General features: G+C 44.4%; 1 protein-coding gene across 1 annotated transcript; it reads right to left on the reverse strand.

Moving 5' to 3' along the window:
- Positions 1 to 2,800: 2,800 nt before the first annotated feature.
- On the reverse strand, positions 2,801 to 17,935 carry LOC121299810 (putative helicase MOV-10). Its single transcript, XM_041227901.1, has 22 exons — positions 17,626 to 17,935; positions 16,340 to 16,439; positions 14,440 to 14,612; positions 13,614 to 13,852; positions 12,985 to 13,234; positions 12,575 to 12,712; positions 12,292 to 12,454; positions 12,038 to 12,189; positions 11,076 to 11,246; positions 10,664 to 10,811; positions 9,905 to 10,066; positions 9,332 to 9,438; positions 8,897 to 8,994; positions 8,694 to 8,792; positions 8,212 to 8,320; positions 7,160 to 7,277; positions 6,862 to 7,053; positions 6,592 to 6,666; positions 5,761 to 5,886; positions 5,136 to 5,224; positions 4,700 to 4,821; positions 2,801 to 4,271 (listed from the first exon to the last, which is right to left on the reverse strand). The coding sequence occupies exons 1-22, from the start codon at positions 17,751 to 17,753 to the stop codon at positions 4,210 to 4,212; spliced, it is 3,021 nt and encodes a 1,006-aa protein (XP_041083835.1). The 5' UTR covers positions 17,754 to 17,935; the 3' UTR covers positions 2,801 to 4,209.
- Between the last annotated feature and the right edge of the window lie 225 nt (positions 17,936 to 18,160).

An 18,160-nucleotide genomic window follows, 5' to 3' on the forward strand; every position in this document is an offset into this window, starting at 1 on the left:
ACTGCGATGTATATTTAGTATTATGATGTGTGATAAATATGAAGTGATGGATGCAATTCCAGAAACATTTCCTCCTGGATTTAATTAACTCCTTTTTTTTTTTTTTGTTGTAAATTCAACAGCACTGTACAAAAGAAACAAACCGCTTGGGAGACCCTGTGTTTTAATGACCCAAGTGATTTGATAGTAGTTTTATAGTCCAGTGGGTGCTTTTCTCCTTTCAAAAGAACAGGAGTTAGCGAACGCTTTGAAGATATGCCCTGACGTCGTTTAAAGACGATGAACACGTGGAGTAATGGAAGGAAGAAATCTAACATTTAAATGAGCAAAAAGTGGACCCCCGTAGGATTTGATACAGTTCTGCAAAGGGAGCTCCATTTAAAGGGGAAACAACTTCCATATTAAAGATCTCATTTTTGTCTGTCGCTTCTCATCTTTCATAGACCCTTGTCTTTTTTTTTTTTTTAATAGCCCCAACTAACTGTATTGAAACAGTAAAGCAATGCCAAAACAGAAGTGTAAAGAAATGCTACAAAATAGAACTACACAATAAAAAAAAAAACCATTAGCCAGCTAGCACATCCAGTAGATAGTCTGAGGGCTGGGTTAAAGCTGACAGAATGTGAGGTCAGAGTGCAGGAGGGCTGCTTGGAGTGAGTTGCTGTACTGATCTGAAAACATGCCTTTCATTACAGTCTTGAGAGAATTACAGGTTGCCCTCAGAGTGGCTCGTCGGGGGGGGGGGCGTTATTAGCTGGAAATTGACTGCAGTCTGGCACTGGCTCCTGTATGCTAATAAGTGATAACAGTGTAGGTTACTGGGATGCGAAAAACTGAACAATTTTGAAACTGACCTAACAGACTTGACCGAAACAAGGAGGTTTAGTGACGGTTACAAAAATACAACCCAGTAATTAATTTCTGTGCTTCAGTGATATCCATTAATACTGAGTAACAGGTAGTGTTGAACTGTCTAGCAAGCCAGAGGTGGTAATACAGTCCTGAGCTCTGCCAAAAAGCTGCCAGATGAAACAGATTCCCCAGTCGAAGTGCTTCTATCATTTACAATTTGAGGTGGGTGAGAAAGTGATCTTGTGCTGGGAAGGCTCCTCTAAACGTGTGCCTACTCTAGGAAACTCGATAGGGCAAGATTTTGGTTTTTGGTTTGGAGAGACGCGTGTCTTGCCTGTGCTGATAAACTGTTCTGTTCATGGTTACAGAAGGATAGTGCTTCAAGGAGTGAGATCAGAGGTTTTAAAAATCACTTCCTGTCCAACTCATTATTTGGTGACACCTGGTGCCGAAGGACATCCTGTGATGTAGGTCACGGGGTCTGCTTTCCGCTCCACCAGCAAGCAGCGCATTCATATATATGTATTTGCAAAGTAAAAAAACAAACCATGGCCCTAAACAGCATCATGCTTTCTAATGACCCAGTGTATCTAACACAGCCTGATACTGTCCGTGTGATTGAAGAAAAACCCCAAACCTGTTGGGTACTGGTTTCCAGCCTCATTCTCAATAAATGTGCTATACACCAGCTCCACCTAGCTGCACTTTGCAGTATTGGAGCCTTTAGCAAAGATTTTAACATGTAACTCTACAAAACAGGAGAAACTGAGTAGCATAACACTGCATTTAATATATAAGTGTTCAATATATAAATAGATATGTCATGATTAAGAAAATCAACTCAGCTTCTGCTTATGCAGAAAACATGGAGCGTGTGCACATTTGAAAGCAGGTGTGTGTTGTTTTTATTTATGTGCAGAATTCACATGGAGTATAAAGTGTTGTCTTTTTTTTTCTCTCGCTGATGCATGTATTTACCGTTTCTTAGAAGTTTTTTTCTGTTGTAGTCAATGTGGGTAAATCCAAGCTTTCATACAGCTGTGTTCATGTCCGTTTTATTCCCAGCGATCATCTGCCTTTTTGTTTTCCAAAGCACAGAGGTGATTGTGGACGCTTTGCAAACCCAGAGAGTGCTGTAGTTAAACCTTCCAATAGATCAAACACAGTGATCATGATAATAATGTTAATAGAGTATTTTTGTAAAGGGATCACTGGGGCAAGCCTGCTTTGCTGAGCTTTCTGTCTGGAAGAGAGTGCTGTTGTACAGAAAGCATTCCTAACCTGTCATTAGTGATGATAACCATGTTGCTCCAGTCTACATGTTGGCCCAGCTGTGTAACGATTGTTTGTTTAAAATGTCATAAAGTAAAATGATAAAGCCTGGTCTTACTGTATATCTAACCCAGCTTGCAAGAGGTCTTTATTTCAAAGGGGGGAGAGAGGAGGAGGTGGGGTGCAATATACATCTGTTTACATGTAGAACTATCTGCAAACTGGTCGGCCTGCTTGTGTTCATGCCAGTCCGAGTTTGGATTACTGAAAGCTGCATGCTGTACATTTTCACCATGGATACGTACATTCTGGGATTTCTGATGTTTTGGCTGCATTTAATGCTGGTGGATCCTTCATACCAGGATACATATAAAAGCATTTATCACCTGCATTTAAAAGATTCACAGACAGCAGCAAAAACAGAAACCAGTATTCTGCATTAGTTGGGCAAGATAGCAAGACTAAAATAAAACACAATTTCATCAAAAGTAATCGTGTTCTGAATTTGCAGGCTGAAAAGCCCAAGCTAACGTTTAGCATGTTTTATTGGAAGTGGTCTGGTTAATTAAAATCCTGGTTAATTGACTTTTGAATATAAACTCTGTACCTGTACATTCAGATAGCTTTTAAAAGTATTAACTGTATCCCAACACACACATACACAAAACACAATGAATGCAATTCTGTGCAGAAACTTTATTAACAGCAATTGTCAAAACCCCAGTTTCAAACAAACTAAACATCAGCTAGGCTCTAAAACATGAATTAACTGCATGAAAAAGACATCGGGATCTGAAAGCATTTAAGATTACGAACACAAAAAACCTCAAAAAAAGGAGAAGCAGAGCTCCACTCCTAACACGGTGTTCTTCATATTCTAAAAAACGCATTTCATTATTTTCTGTAAAGATTTAAGAGAACAAAATAAAAGGAAGCCTGCCACACAGTGAACTCCTGTAAAAACAGGTCTGCTGGCCAAAAGCAGAGTGCAAAACCAAGGCTTAAAATTACATTTCTTGATAAAAAAAAAATACAATTCGTTTTTTTTTTTTTAAAAAGAGAAAAGGTGCAACTGCAGTTTCTTGGTGCTTTCGGGGCTGTAGATTAAAAGATCCGATTGAAGCTGGACCAGTTGAATGACCTACAGCACAGGAACTGGTATCAGCTGAATTTCAAAAACTCTTGCATCACAAATGAAAGAAAAAGGGGGGGGGGGGGGGGGGGGGGGCGGTGATAACGAGACCAGCGTGAACAAGTCTGTTAGTAACACACAAACAGACCTCACCGCGGCTGGAAACATGAATTTAGAGTGAGGAGTATGGTGAGAGAGAGAGATCAGCCAGACCTTCACTGTGCATGCAAAAGCACAGACAGGTTCCACTACCTCTCTGCAGATTCTGATACCATTATCTACCCAAGCTGTGTCACAATCGGATAACGCTGGATTTCTGTACGGATTCTGAAGCCGACATACAAACAGCTAAGGAGAGCTACACTTTTTTTCAAATAAGAGGTGAGAGAATGGATTCAAAAGTCTTGGTTTTGCATGAAACAGGATAACGGCGACGGGGGGGGGAGTTCCGGAACTCCCCTCAAAATGTAAAGTTAAACTTGCATTGATGTAAACAGATTTTGAATTCTTTGCTTGTACATCACTACGTCTGGGAAGGCAGGATCGAATAGAAATCAAGGCACTTTGAGGAGTAGCTGATTAAAATAGTTTTTGCTCCCCAGTTAAAACTAAAAACGTCCCAGATTGTACCATGCAGAACTTTGCAAGAGAAATCGGCATGTTGCATATTCCTAGATTTTATTTTCAGTCTTTAATTTAATTTTTTTAAACCCTCATATAAGTTTTCAGTTGTCGTGTGCCTCTAAATCCCAACTCAACTGAAAATGGTCTGTTCTGTTTTATAAAAACACCACGACTGTTAAAGGCTGGCTGCATCTAATCTGCATTACAAGTGAATAAAGAATCCGAAGCAGGAATGATAATGATAAAAAGGTGGTTTCAGTGCAATACGCCGCCCCCGAGTCCTCCCGTCTCCAGTGTGGGTCTCACTGGATTCTCGGAGTGTCTGCCCTTCACAGTTCATTCCTCCACTCCGGCTCCTGCTGCTGCTGCACAGCGCTTTCCCCAGAGGTGTCTTAACATAAGAAAAGGAGAGAAAAACAGTCCAAAGGGTCACCGGGGCTGAGATGGTTCATCTATAAATCGCCACAGCAGGATTAACAATAGAAACAGGTGGCTGATGCGATACAGACGAAGGAGGAGCACGCTCTAAAATGCTATTAACAGAAACCTGTGGCTATTTCCAGTGGTGGTGAACAAATGCACCAGCAAACGTTTTCAATGCATTGTTTTTCAAGGCCCTGCTCTCGGCAAATCCGAACAAGCAGGATATCCTGGGATGTGTCGCTGATACCAGGAATATACCGCACCTGCACAAAGCCCACTTTAAATGCTCGCTCCGAACTCGCCCCTGGACGTTTCAAACCGTCCTGACGGACAGCTTTGCTGCCTCGTTCTGTTTGCTGAGGTTGCTTCAAGGGTGAATTTAATGAAGACCCCTACCTTCAGGCTCTGCGCTGATATCGAGAGAGGCAAGCCGGGTCACCAGGGTCTCCTCCTCCTCCTCCTCTTCAGTGAAATCGTAGCCAGTGTAGCCTCCCCCTTCACTGCAGTACTGGATGAACCTGGGCAAGCACACAGCGGGGCACAAGCAGAGACTGAGGATACGGACAGGAGCGACTGGCCAGAGCACGCAGCTCACTGCTCCCTGCGTGAAATCACTGTGCACCAGTCTCATCCAGCGTTTCCACTCTATCTCAAACCCAATCAGATACGCAGGCTCTTTTGTGGAGTGGAATTGTGGTCTGGGGTTCTGCTGTCTGCTAATAACAGGAGCTCCTAGTGTGGTGGCAATAGCATGGAGGCAGCGTGAATATCAAGTCGACTGGGGTGCACAAAAATGCTGTTTTGTAAAGCTTTCAGCCTGCTGTGTTCTTACCTGTGCCAGATTGGGTCCTTGCTGAGAACAAAGGGGTTTCCCACTACGATCAGGAGAGCCTTGGCTCTGGTCATTGCAACATTAAACCTCTGGGGAGAGAGACAGAGAGAGAGAGAGACAGGGAGGTGAACTAAACACAACAGCTTCTAGTGACCCTCCGTGAAACGTGAACTAATGAGATGACCAAAACTCACCCAAGCCAGACTCGAACCCAGGCCTAGGACTATTTCACTTGCCACCTCCCTTTTCACCAGCTGAAGCCTTTTCCAATCCTTTCTACTTAAGCGAGGGCTCCCTCTAGTGGTCAGAGCTAATGCAGCAGTTATTTAGAAGTGCACACACTGTAGCTTAAACTTATCATAAAGCTCTGCTTTCTTTCTTTCAGCACTAAGACAAGTCAATGACAGCTGTGAGTACAGAGCAGGGGCTCTGCTTGGTGTACTCCTAATATTCAGTGCATACCTTTCTTCAGGTAAGGGAGATCCTCAAAATCACTAATTTGACAGCATTTGCTAACTCTTGAAGCAACCCTCGAGTGATCACTAAAGTATGAACAACAGGCTTTGCTGCAAAAGGGATGCTTCTAGGATTTCTAGGATCCACCGGATCAGAACCTAGCCTGTACCTTTGGGTTCTTGAGGAAGCCCAGCTTGAAATCCTCATCCATTTTGAGGTAGTCCATGGTGCTGCGCACTGTGGAGATGAGGATTACAGTACGCTCCTGCCCCTGGAACTCCTCCACAGAGCCCACCTGAGGAGAGACACGAGAATAAACACCACAGCAGCAGCAGCACTGACTTTCAGCAGGACACCCGCAACAGCCACACACCCACACACATCACACACACACACACACACACACACACACACACACACATGTCTAGCTTCAGTGTTTTCGATGTCTTAGTCATGTTTTAAGGGAAGGTGTTTCCTGTTTCTCCGTAGTCCTACATCGTGTACTTAGTTTTTGTGAAGTCCCTCAATAAGGTAAGTGACATTCACATGTCTTCTCTACACTATCGTAACGACACAGGTCCAAGTCCGATCCTCCACACACCACACACATCACACACACACACACACACACACACACACACACATACAGATCTTAAAATAAAGTACAAAAGCACAGAATCAAACAATCTTCTTCCACACAGGAAAACGAGGATCAGTGATAGCATTGCTGGTTCCAATAAGAGGTAAAGCATGAACTCTCACATCTCTTTCGTAGTGATTTATGTGTTGCAAAACCACATGGCAGAGTCTATTACAATGAGCTGTACTGAAGAGAATGGATCATTTGGCGAGGGTACCAACAGGTTAGGAGTATCTAAAAGCGCTTTCATATGGGGCACTGGTCAGAGATCACAGCCCTGCACAGTCGTGTGAAGGAAGTCCACTAGGAGCAACATCAAGACATAATTCAGACCAGGCGAGACCCAGGCTGTGTGCATACCTTCAGCTCCTTGATGTCCGGCATGCTTTTCAGCTCCTTGTCAACGGTGTTAACTGCACTTCGGATTTTTTGAACCTGGTAATGAAGGGAAAGCTGTGTTAGTGCAGTTAATACAAGTTTCCTGTAGAAAAAAAATAAATAAATAAATAAATAAATAAAAATCAACAAAGTAAACTTAGTCTGAGCGGAAATGCTTTGAAAAGATGCCCGTAGTTGTTTAGTGTGCTGGCTGGGTTTGATGGAGTGACCAGCACAGTGGCAGCCTGTTACCTGCTTCCTGTAGGGGGAGATGATGCCGATCTCTTTGGGAGAGAGTTTGCGGATGCCCTTCTTGCCTTGATTCTGCAGCAGCTTCTTGACGTGGGACACAACCACGTCGATCTCAGACACGTTGAAGAAAGAAGGGCTGTTCCCTTCCCTCTCGTCCAGCCCCTGCACCCCGTGAAAAACGACCGGGAAGCCCTGCGAGCAAATGAACCTCCGTTCACATCCTGTCATTTACAAATCAGCACAGCCAGCTAACGAAAATGTTATTCAGCAGTCAAACACTGTGGACCTGCAGGGTTACCTTCTTGGGCAGGTTCTCCCAGGTGCAGAAGGAGTTTCTCAGAATTTCATTAGCAAACACCTGGAGTTCTCCGTCGTAGAACAATTCGTTGGGAATTTTGAGGATCGCTGGGTGGGACCTGGTTGACAAGGGATCCCCGTGGCTTATTATTCAGAGGGCCAACTGAGCCTTTAAAATGCACCCACACCGTCAAAACACTTAATCAAAAAACGAAGACGAATTCTCTAAGAAAGAGAAGCAGACACTCGACGAAGCATGCAACTTTGTTACAGTTCATATTAGTACAACTCGGCTTGCAGTCTAGGCTTTTTCTGCAATTGCTCTTATGTGAATCCACTCTCATCCATTTATCGTTCCTGCTGCGTGCGCTTGCTGGACTTTACTCACAGAACCAAATATGTTTATTCGACTGCTCTCAGTCCAACTCGCTCTCAAATGTAATTATTTACTGCATTATCTAGTTTGCTCTTATCTGAATTGGATCTTATTTGCTACTAATTTTATTGTACTTAGTAACTGCTCTTATCTGGAATATGATATTCTGGAATGTGATATTTTGTACTGTGATATTTTGTAACAACTGCAAGTCGCGCTGGATAAGGATGTTTGCTAAGAAATAATAATAATAATAATAATAATAATAATAATAATAATAATAAATAATAATAGAAAACATACAGTATATTGCCAATAGAACATTTCTAGAAATACTAAAAGAAACTTCATAAATCCTGTGGGTATTTCTACATTTAGGGCGATTCAGCGTTTATGAGTTATGGATAAAATAGAATACTTTCACTGCAGGTGAACTCCAATGACCTCGCTGCAATGAGACAGGAAGAGCTGCAGTTCAAAAGCTGGGATCCACTGCAGTGAAGCTTGATGCCAGTGAAATCAACGTAATTCAGTGTAATTCCCTGGGCTTATGTTTTAAAAACCTGCTATAAAAGAACTGGCTGGGCTCTCTGCAGTGCATGACGTCTGTATTTCCCGCTTTTCTATCTGGAAGTGCTTCAATTCGTTCTGGATGCCCAGGTTTAGGACTCACTCACCTGTAGTTGCGGAGCAGCTTCGTCACAAAGTGACTGTTGAACGCTCCGGTGCTGGAGTCCTTCTGGTACAGACTGTTCTGTGTCATCAGCCTCTCCAGCAAGGACACGTCTGAAAGGGGAAAACACAAAGAACAAAAATGAAATGCTTTCCAGCACAGGGCTTTATTGAGGCGCAGGACATTGTCAAAGGTGTTGGGAGCTTCTAAGGGCTAACAAGAAGATTGCTCCCGTTAACCATGAGAAGCTCCCAATGCCTATTGCAGCGTCCTTTGACACAGCGAATCTCGTGTGTTAGTCCAGTGTATAAACTAAAGCAATGATGGCTACAACATGGAAATAAATACGAGGCACCTGGGAGATGCATTAGTAAAAGGGCCGTCACTAAAGCACAGATTCGAATGGTACTCTCACTATAATTGTAGCGTTGGCTCGAGGCATCACATGGGGTGGGAATGCCCTCGCTCCCAGCTGGAAGTCCTTACCCAGTCCGTGTCTTATTGCGAGCGGGGATCTCAGGATGGGTCCGAGCTGCTTTGGGTCTCCGGCTAAAACCAGCTGCCCTTGGTCTTTGTTTAACAACCCTGAACGTTTCAAAAAGAAGAGGACTTGCGTTCATCACAGGGTTACTCAAAATGAAAGACTATATTCTGTATCCCGGGTGGGGTTACAAGAACAGGATCCCCACCTGCCACTGGGATGATGCATTCTGGTTCAACTGCGTGTCCGGCTTCGTCAATGAAGATGTGCGAGAAATGACCAGGAGGAATACCACCGGACACCAGTCTGATAGGACGAGAGAAGACATTGATAAGACAGATAAGGACGTGGTTTCTTTATTATTCCAACAGAACGTTACACCTTAGAATGAAATACAACAAACAACAGACTCACTCTTCATCAGGCTGTGAATCTCTATTAAACAGATCAAATGCCTTAACCTTCTGTGTAAGTTTCGTTTTCAATGTCGTCTTTATATTTGAATTGATTTTGACCTTTGGAGCCATCATGTTCATGCACACACTAGGCATCACAATCTAAACAGATTAAACAGCTTGGTGCCTCGCGCTGCAGAGAGTAACCAAAACCACGAGAGCACAGCATGAACTCCTGACTCCCCTACCTGCCAGCTGTCACTACGGTGGTGACGAGGATCCTGTACTTCTCCATCAGCACCTCCTTCGCAGGAAACACAAAGCTCTGGAGACTGGAGTCCCAGTTAGAACAGGGCTATAACAGAGTACAGCAGAATGAAAACCAGACCTGCGCTGAAGACTAGCTGTAGCAGAGCACACTGACCATCACAGAAAAGTGAAACAAATCCAACAGTTTGAGCAGCAAGAACTACGAAAGACTGGCTTTTCACCAAACTGCACGATGAAATAAGATGCACACCGTGCAGGAACCATACGTTACAATATAAACTACAAATGATTCCCGTGCCACACTACGCATTTAAAACTTGAATCTGCTGCTTCCTGGTCCGCTCGATGACCAGTGACCTCACACTGGCAGACGATGCAAGGTTAGAAACACACACCCCCTTTACAGCAGGGCTAGAATATACTTAAAAACACAGCCAGTCATTACTATGCTGCTGCTACTGCTGCTTTGAAAGTGAAGCGCGAGACTGGTCGATGACCCGATTCTGCGCTCGACTATCTTGCTCCTATTGGACGTTACCCCCAGTGCATACCAGGATGTCTGCGGGGAGATCACCGGGGTCCCTGCTGAAGGCGTTGAGCCGGTAGATGGCGTGCTTGTCTACGTGCTGCAGCAGGCGCTGGCACAGCAGGTCCGAGGCGCTGTTTGAGGGAGCGCAGGCCAGGATGCGAGAGTCTTTGAGAGTGAAGTGAACCTGAAAAGACACAGCGCCCCGATCGTAACAGTGTAACTGCTCTTCGCTAAAATTAAAAGGTGCGAACAAGCATAAAATAATAGAAATCTATGAAGCTATAGACAGAGAGCAAGCAGATCTGTGCAGTCAGAGGGATGTCAAATAAAATGAAGCAAAGTGATGCTGCAGAAAACAAAGGAGGACGCTTTTTAGGACTTGTGTTAGGCACCTACAGCTCTGGCCAAACGCTTCGCATCGCCCTACAGGAGGAACTAAACTTGCTTCATGAAGTCTAATGAAACCTGTTGAATAATGTTCCATTAACACATTGAATTACATACAGCTTTGTAGTCTCTAGGGGGATGCAAAGCCTTTGGCCACAGCTGTAGTAATTACGATGAACTGGAGACTCTCAAACGGAACAGGTTGGGATAGTGCTACCTAAGCAAGAACTAGACGGCAGAGCTAAAGACACTGCTGTGAAAAGTAAAAAAGGATGATAGTAAATAAGATGGCTGCGTCTGTATTGGACGCACGTTCTCTCTCTAGTGTAAAAGCTCACAGCACGAGATAGGAAGCGATGGTGTTTGTACCCCGCTGGGGGGCAGGGAGTCCCACCTGTTTGATGGCTTCCACAATGGTGACAGTCTTGCCTGTCCCTGGAGGTCCGAACACCAGGAATGGAGCTGGTCTCGACGTTCCAGCCACGATGCACTTCACAGCCATCTCCTGCTCAGGATTCCTCCCCAGGTTCTGATCATACAGCCTGGCCGCAGAAGAAAGCACGACGCATTACTAAATGCGTATCATGAACCTGCTGCTTTTAACACTTCATTATTGAAGTAACCCAAACAAACAAACTGATAAAGGTCCCTTTCTTATGTAAGTTTGCAAACAGTAAATATATATATATATATATATTTTTTTTTTCTTGAATAGTTAGGAAGCATGCCAAATAATATTAAAAAGACAAAACATTACAGAAATACAGCTGGGTGGCACATCAAGCCCCCCTTTTGAAGATTGTTACCTCAGGGTCGGAATGGGCAGGTTGGTTCCCAGACTGCAGGTGGGGAACAGGAAGTCTCTCAGGTCGTGCTTTACCGCCAGCTCCACCGCGCGGTGCTGGAGTTTCAGCGGCAGGCGGTTAAAAGTGAACGTCACTTCGAACTTCATGTTGGCTATGTGCTTATTAACCAGCCTAGAAAGGGTGAAACAGAATGAAGAGGGGATGAGCACAAAATCTCTCCACTACTGCTGTTAATCAATCAAGCCATCACTACTTCTTATACCTTTCGATCGCCTCAAAGAGCTTTACAGATACAAACAAGAAAATGAATAGAAAACAAAACAGCGGAGAAATACTAAATGATAAAATACTCTTTAAATTAAACACGTTTTTAATCTTACTTTAAAAAAAAAAAAAGACAAAAGGAAGGTACATTATTTATAACAACAAAATTAAATTAAAAACAATTTTTATAACATCTGATGATACATTTTCCGTTTCAAATACCTTTCTTTTTTTTTTTAATTTATTCGTCCCCAATGGTTTTTATCTCAGTTTGGAATGCCCATTATTATTATTATTTTTTATCCTGGTTCACCGGTGCAACCCCCCCTGGCGACTCGGGGAACGCAGGCTGGAGCACGCTGCCTCCGAAACGTGTTCCTGCCAATCGGTCATTTTTTCGCACTGCGGATCCACAGCGAAGCCACCAGACCTGTAGTGCCGGAGGACAACACAGATCTGAATGGCTCCACTGCAGACCCGCAGTCACCCTATCAGCCACAGGGGTCGCTGGTGCGCGGTGAACTGTGGATTCCCCTGCTGACCTAAGCCCTCCCTACCTGGGCGGTGCTCGGCCAATTGTGCGCCGCCCCCTAGGAACCCCTGGTCACGGTCGACAGTAACACAGCCTGGATTGGAACCTGCGATCCCCAGGCTACAGGGGGCATCCTGCTGAATCTCAGTGTGTTTGAGTCTCGTACTTTTGTGAGAAGCCCAGCTTCAGTTTATCCAGCTGCACCGCATGCACCCAGCCCTTGTACTTGATGACAGGGTCCCCTGGGTCTTCACTCTCTGACACGAGCAAGTAGTCCCCTTTCAACACAGAGGGCCTGTTCTCAGCCACACCAGGCACCTGTGAAGACAGCGGTGTTACAGTGATAGATTTACACTCACCATACCTCTGCCCCCCCATTCAAGAGACCCGGCTTTTTAGTAGAGTGTTTATTGAGCTCACGTGAAGTATAAGGAAACGCTTCTGCTGGGGGTCCGGGTGCATGACAGCATCGTGCATGTCGTACTTCTTAATGTCCACTTCCATCTGGATCTCCTCCAGGTGCAGCAGTAGCTGGAATCGCTCTTTGTAGTTTTCAAAGTGCAACTGAGATTCGAGCAAAAGCCTGCAAATGCAAAGCGCAGCAGTGAGAGCCGGTATGGGCTCACTTTCGGCCATTAAAGAACTCCGCCCTCAAATGTCTCCTTTTCCTCCAACATGTATTCTGTCAGCGTATCAGACTTACTGCACTCTGCTCTGCTCCTGTTTCAGCTCAGGGTATAATCTGTCTGAATCCTCCAGCCCTTGTTTCACCAAATCCTTCAAACGTTTGGGGTAGTCAAAGTTCGGTAACGGAACGACCTTCAGTTCAGGCTGATAATTGCTTTACATCAAAAAGAGAAAAGGAAAAAAATTACAATTCCAATACACAAACAATATATGAAACCTGCTTCAAAGAGGATGCATTACCTAGACCTCCCTCTTAAATTCAATCCAATCCTAACCACATTATCCCGACTCAAGATTACCCAGCGTACTTGCACCCCCTGTAGCCAGTGGCCCTTTCCTGCAGGGCTGTGCCAGAGCCAGGCTGTGGAAAGGAATATTACAGCAGTATTTGTGCAGTGGAAACGCATGCCTGAGTCATCGGCCTACCTTTCTGGCACGAGGCCCTCCTCCACCTGGACGTTGACTGGCCTCCGGGTGGCGATCTGGTAGGGTTTGTAAGGAGAGGTGGGACCCAGTTCCTTGGACAGGGCACTGTTCGCCACCCCCGCCAGCATTCGCACAATGTAGAACGGTTTGGAGTCTCCGGAAACGTGGGGTCTGAACTCGAAAACCACGGTGACAGGAAAATAGCCGTAATGGGAACTGAGGCAGGAGACTTGAATTTTATAGGTGTCGCCTGAAATGAAAAAAAGAGACAAAATCTTATTGAAATAGAGTTCCCTCCTGATTGCGCTTTGCTAGCAGTTCTCTGATGTCCGGTTACAGTCCGAAATTAATTTGAAAGTGGCGCCTTCCTTATTTTTTCATATTTTTTTCATTGGAAAAGTCTGCTTCCTTCTCTTAACTACATCTGTGGAATAACCAAGTTAAGTTTCTCATGTGTGAGAAGAAGGCGCTCACCAAAAACATTTGTCTACTTGACCTGCAGTTTTCGATTTCTGATTGTCCGTTTGGAAGACAATGAATTACAGCCTTGCTTGCTGGCTGATCTGCTGTCCAGTAAACTCCGTGCAACACCCTAAACTGCACTGACGGCCTCTGTCCTAGACTCTTACCCGGACTGAGCAGGAGGGGGCAGGCCCTGGTCACCCTGTGCTCGTCTCTGAAGGTAAAGACATGCATCCTCCGGAGAGCCTCGTACAGCGTGAACTTCACTGGCTCCGGCCCAGCGTTCTCCACAGAAATGACCACAACGCGGGTCTGCTCAGGAGCGAACTCGAATTTCATCATGCCCTCCGTGAAGGCATGATCGGAGCGGATCACAATGCCTCCCTTGTCTGAGATGATACTGGATCTGCGGGGGAAGAGACAAGCATAGAGACACCTCAGTAATATGTAAACATACTGAGGAGTAACAGAAAGGCTGACCTCCACAGAACACTATGGGAGAGCAGTGCCTGGTCGGAGTGATTCAGCATGATCGAAGCATGGCACATGGACAACCTCCATATACTCCCAGTTACACTTGAACCATTCTCTAGTTACAGCTGTTATACGCCACGTGCTTTTGTCTTTCCCTGTCTTAAGATCAGGCGTTTCATATATTTAAAATGTTAAAAGCTGCTTCCACTGCAAGTGCAATCAGGCGACAGGCTGCTGGTGCTATGCTCTCAGCGGACTCCTCGTGACATTTCCTTATCCAAACTGTACTGTGTCATGCAATCCCAGGACAGCAGGATCTGGAATTCCAATGAGAGCGACTGACAAGAGATTGCATTTACAGACTGCTGTATAAAAGGCCTAGCAACTTGACTTAACAAGACACGGATAACGCTTATACTCTAGACTACTGCAACCCGCAATGGTGTCCGAACAGGGGGCTCTTTCACCTGCCCTAGTGCCAGGCATCATGTCTCAAAATGAAATGTGGATGAACTGTACCGATTCTGTCTCAGCTGCTGAATGATGGTTCTGGCCTTTCTCTTCCCCAGTTCCTTCTGCGTGGGACTGTGAGCCGGAGCAGCACCAGGGCAGGCTCCGTTCATCCGCACAGGGCTGTTAGCAGGGGGCTGCTGACGAGGCCTTCTCCATTGGTCTCCAAAATACTCCACAGACTTCAAAAGCAAAAAGAGTTGGATTACCGTCAGGGCTGAACCTGACTGCTGCTCTCCAAGACCGTGGCCCGGTGTGCTATCTTCACAGTGCCTTACAGAAATGAGTGTCGGTGCTCTCATCACTAGGAAACAATCCCTGAAACCAGCACTGGGCTCAGCAGTGTCACCTCAGAAAAGAGCAGAGCGAGCGAGGAGTGAGGGTGAAAAAACACGACCGTTCACAGCTGCATCACAATGTGCACTGGGGTGCAGGGTTTACTGTGCCTGTAAACTTCACTAAACACATTTCTCAATACTAGGGAATTACAGATGCCCCTTACAGCGAGGTAAGGAATTACAAAATCTACCAAAATATCAGCGAGAGAATAGGCAGCTCTGGCAGCTGAAAGGTCGCAGTGTGTCAAAGCCAGGTAAAGATCGATACAGAGAAGAATTTGAACTCAGTAAAAGGTGCAGCAGAACCTAGAACCAACAGAAGGACTGTCACCGCTATACAACAGTACTGGAAGAGTGGAAACTCAACGGACAGAAAGTGATGTGATCCAGTACTGCTGGGCCGGGTGCACATGGGAGATGAGACCACAGTGTGAAGAGGAACCAGGAGGGAGCTCCATCTACGTGGCTATACCTTGCCTTGACAGCTTTCTTTGGGATTGTCCTCAACTACAATAATCATTTGGGAAAGAGAACGCTAGAAAAGGAGAAAGAAAACACAACGCAGTTACACGACATGCCATCGCCCGGTTGGCGGGTCCACACTGGTTCACTGCAATGAAATATTTAACCCTTTTCATCAGATGCTGAAGCTTGGATTCCAGCCTCTAAATTCACGCCCTGTGTTGTTCATTTGCTTTGCTGTTCCTTGTTAAGATAGAAATGTAAAGAAGACAACGGTGTGAATGACGTCTAAAATTTAAATATTCAAAACATGAAAACCCATGTTCTTCCCAGAAATAAAAATCTATACAGAGTACAGAGTGATCGGACTATTAAAGTGCATCTTGCTGGTCAAACACACCAGTGCATTTCTGTATAGAGTTCAACAATACAAATAAAATGTTTAAAAAAACATTAATAAACTTGCTGCATCTACTTCGGTGATAAACAACCCTGCAAGAGACACTAAGAAAGTTCTACGAAAGTCAAGTTTTCCCAGTTTGGACCCTGCCCTGTGTTAAAGATCCCTGCGACTCCTCTAGTTTGCTCATGGATTAAACTGCTTGATGACTCACGTCTGGGATAAACTGGTTTCACATGAGCCACACCCACGGCAACACGCCTAACAACAACAGAATAACTCAAGACTACCCAGCTTTAAATAATGACTTTTCCCTTGGTGGCGGTGTAGAGAGAAGACTGCGATTAACAGGCCCTTCATTCAGCGTTTAAACAGAATCATTCCCAGTTTGATACGAGAGGAGACACAGACTGGTTTCACGGTGCAGGTGGAAATGTTACAAACAAACCTCAACACACTGGTCTTGATAATAGAGGATAGCGGGGATCACTGGTGATGAGAGGTGATCTGTAGGGTTATCCTTTACTATTAACAGAACTATCTTGGTGCTACAGGAGCAACAGACTTGGTGAATGAGGGTTGCTTGTTTCTGCTGTGTCTGCCCAGGGGTCTTTCCTCAGTGTCCCAATACCGTGAACCCAATGGCTGGGATACTGGGGGGTTTCCTACAGCAATACCCACGTCACTGAACTGTCCTCTCTGTACATACCGGTGGATTGAAGTACAGCAATCCCTTCTTCACTTTCACCTTGTTGTTTTTCTTCAAAGCGAACACAATACAGGAGAAATTGGGTCGTCTGATTTCATCTCTGAAACATTAAAAAAAAAAATTATATATATATATATATATATATAATTTTGAGCACAAACCAAGTGGCAACTATTTATTTATTGATCAATTATTTATTTTCATTGATATACAATGTGAAACACATATTCCAAAATGACTTTGAAACTTTGCCAGCCCCTCCTACACCCTGTCCAGATAAATCGGGAAGGGGGGGGGGGGGGGGGTCACACTGTCATACTTTTTGAAAGAATTATCTAGCGAAACACTGAGCAACTAAACAACTAAAAGTAAGGCGAAGGTCAGGTTGAGAAGAGATTCTATTTCCATATTGTAACAATTTAAGCGCCCGCTGATGACTGTGAATCACATAACATAGGGACATAATAAATACATAAAATAAAAAACTTGAAAACGAACTTTGAAGCCAACTGCTCCTTCCGCATTCTTCTGAATAAAACAAGTTTGATATTTATTAAACATTTCTTCAATAGCAAACTATATATATTGATTATCTCTACTAGAGAGTTTGTCCCATAAAGTTATTGCATGAAGGGGCTAATTAGCTCTGTGGTCTCTATATACCCTGCTGCTCTGCTTTTGAGACGCACAGACCCTACACGCTGTAACAACACTGGAATAGAAGGCATTACAGGTACAGCAACAGAACGAATTCACAGTGTTCTGCCACGCCCCCGCTATGGAAAAAACAGCGTGAACTCGAATGAATGAGAATAAATGAAAACTGCACTAGTTTTATAAATCATAAACGGTCAGGCTGCATATTTTTACTGATTTATCTTTTCTGCAAGATAAAAGGTACAAACTTTAATCATATTACCAAACAACATCGCCGTTAGGCACATAAGGAAGTAGCGTTTGCTCGTTTACAATAATATATGAATAACAATAACACCATATTATACTAACTCAAATAATTTACACGACCCGATACACACACACACACACACACACAATAATATATATATATATATATATATATATATAATATATATATAGATTCATATATCTCCTCTATAAAATCTACTCTCCTCTCTAGGGAGAGAGAGAGAGAGAGAGAGAGAGAGAGAGAGAGAGAGAGAGAGAGAGAGAGTTATTAAATATAGCCATACTGCATATGCTGGGTATGGGTTGGAGACGGTGCTTTTACGATGCTATTCACTGGCAGATGGGATCGTGAAGTCTACCTGTTTCTAAACTCCTCGTTGTAGATGGATCGGAGCTCTTCCCTCTTATTCTTCTGTATCCTTTGAGTTCTGTCCAGGTGTTCTATGAACTCCAGTCCAGTTTTAAAATTATCCCTTACGGTAGGCATTGTAGCTGGAGTTAGGCAGTCAGATAAATACTGTTTCGTCTTTCCACACAGCAAGAGGGTTGGTCAGTTAACACCGCTGTGCAAAGCGCCCCACGCATAAATACATATCTATTTATTAAACTCGTATGACCTCCTCACGACAGCGTCACGGTTTCCTAGTACCAAACCCATCTGTACAGAAACGAAAGCGAAAGCAGCCTGCGAGCCGCAGCTCTGTACCGCCTTCTCCTCGCATCCGAGTTGATGGCCGGCCCTGTGGTTTCTGTTTGTTTGTTTGTTTGTTTGTTTGTTTGTTTACTGCCAGGCACATACACATTTACCTTGCACCTGCCTCCTCAGAAATGTTATCTGTTATGAAGTAGCCGATGACACTTTACCCACAGTCACGCTGAGGCCGGTAGCTTGCT

Source organism: Polyodon spathula, chromosome 25 (assembly GCF_017654505.1).
Source record: "Polyodon spathula isolate WHYD16114869_AA chromosome 25, ASM1765450v1, whole genome shotgun sequence".
In the NCBI taxonomy this organism is placed as follows: domain Eukaryota; kingdom Metazoa; phylum Chordata; class Actinopteri; order Acipenseriformes; family Polyodontidae; genus Polyodon; species Polyodon spathula.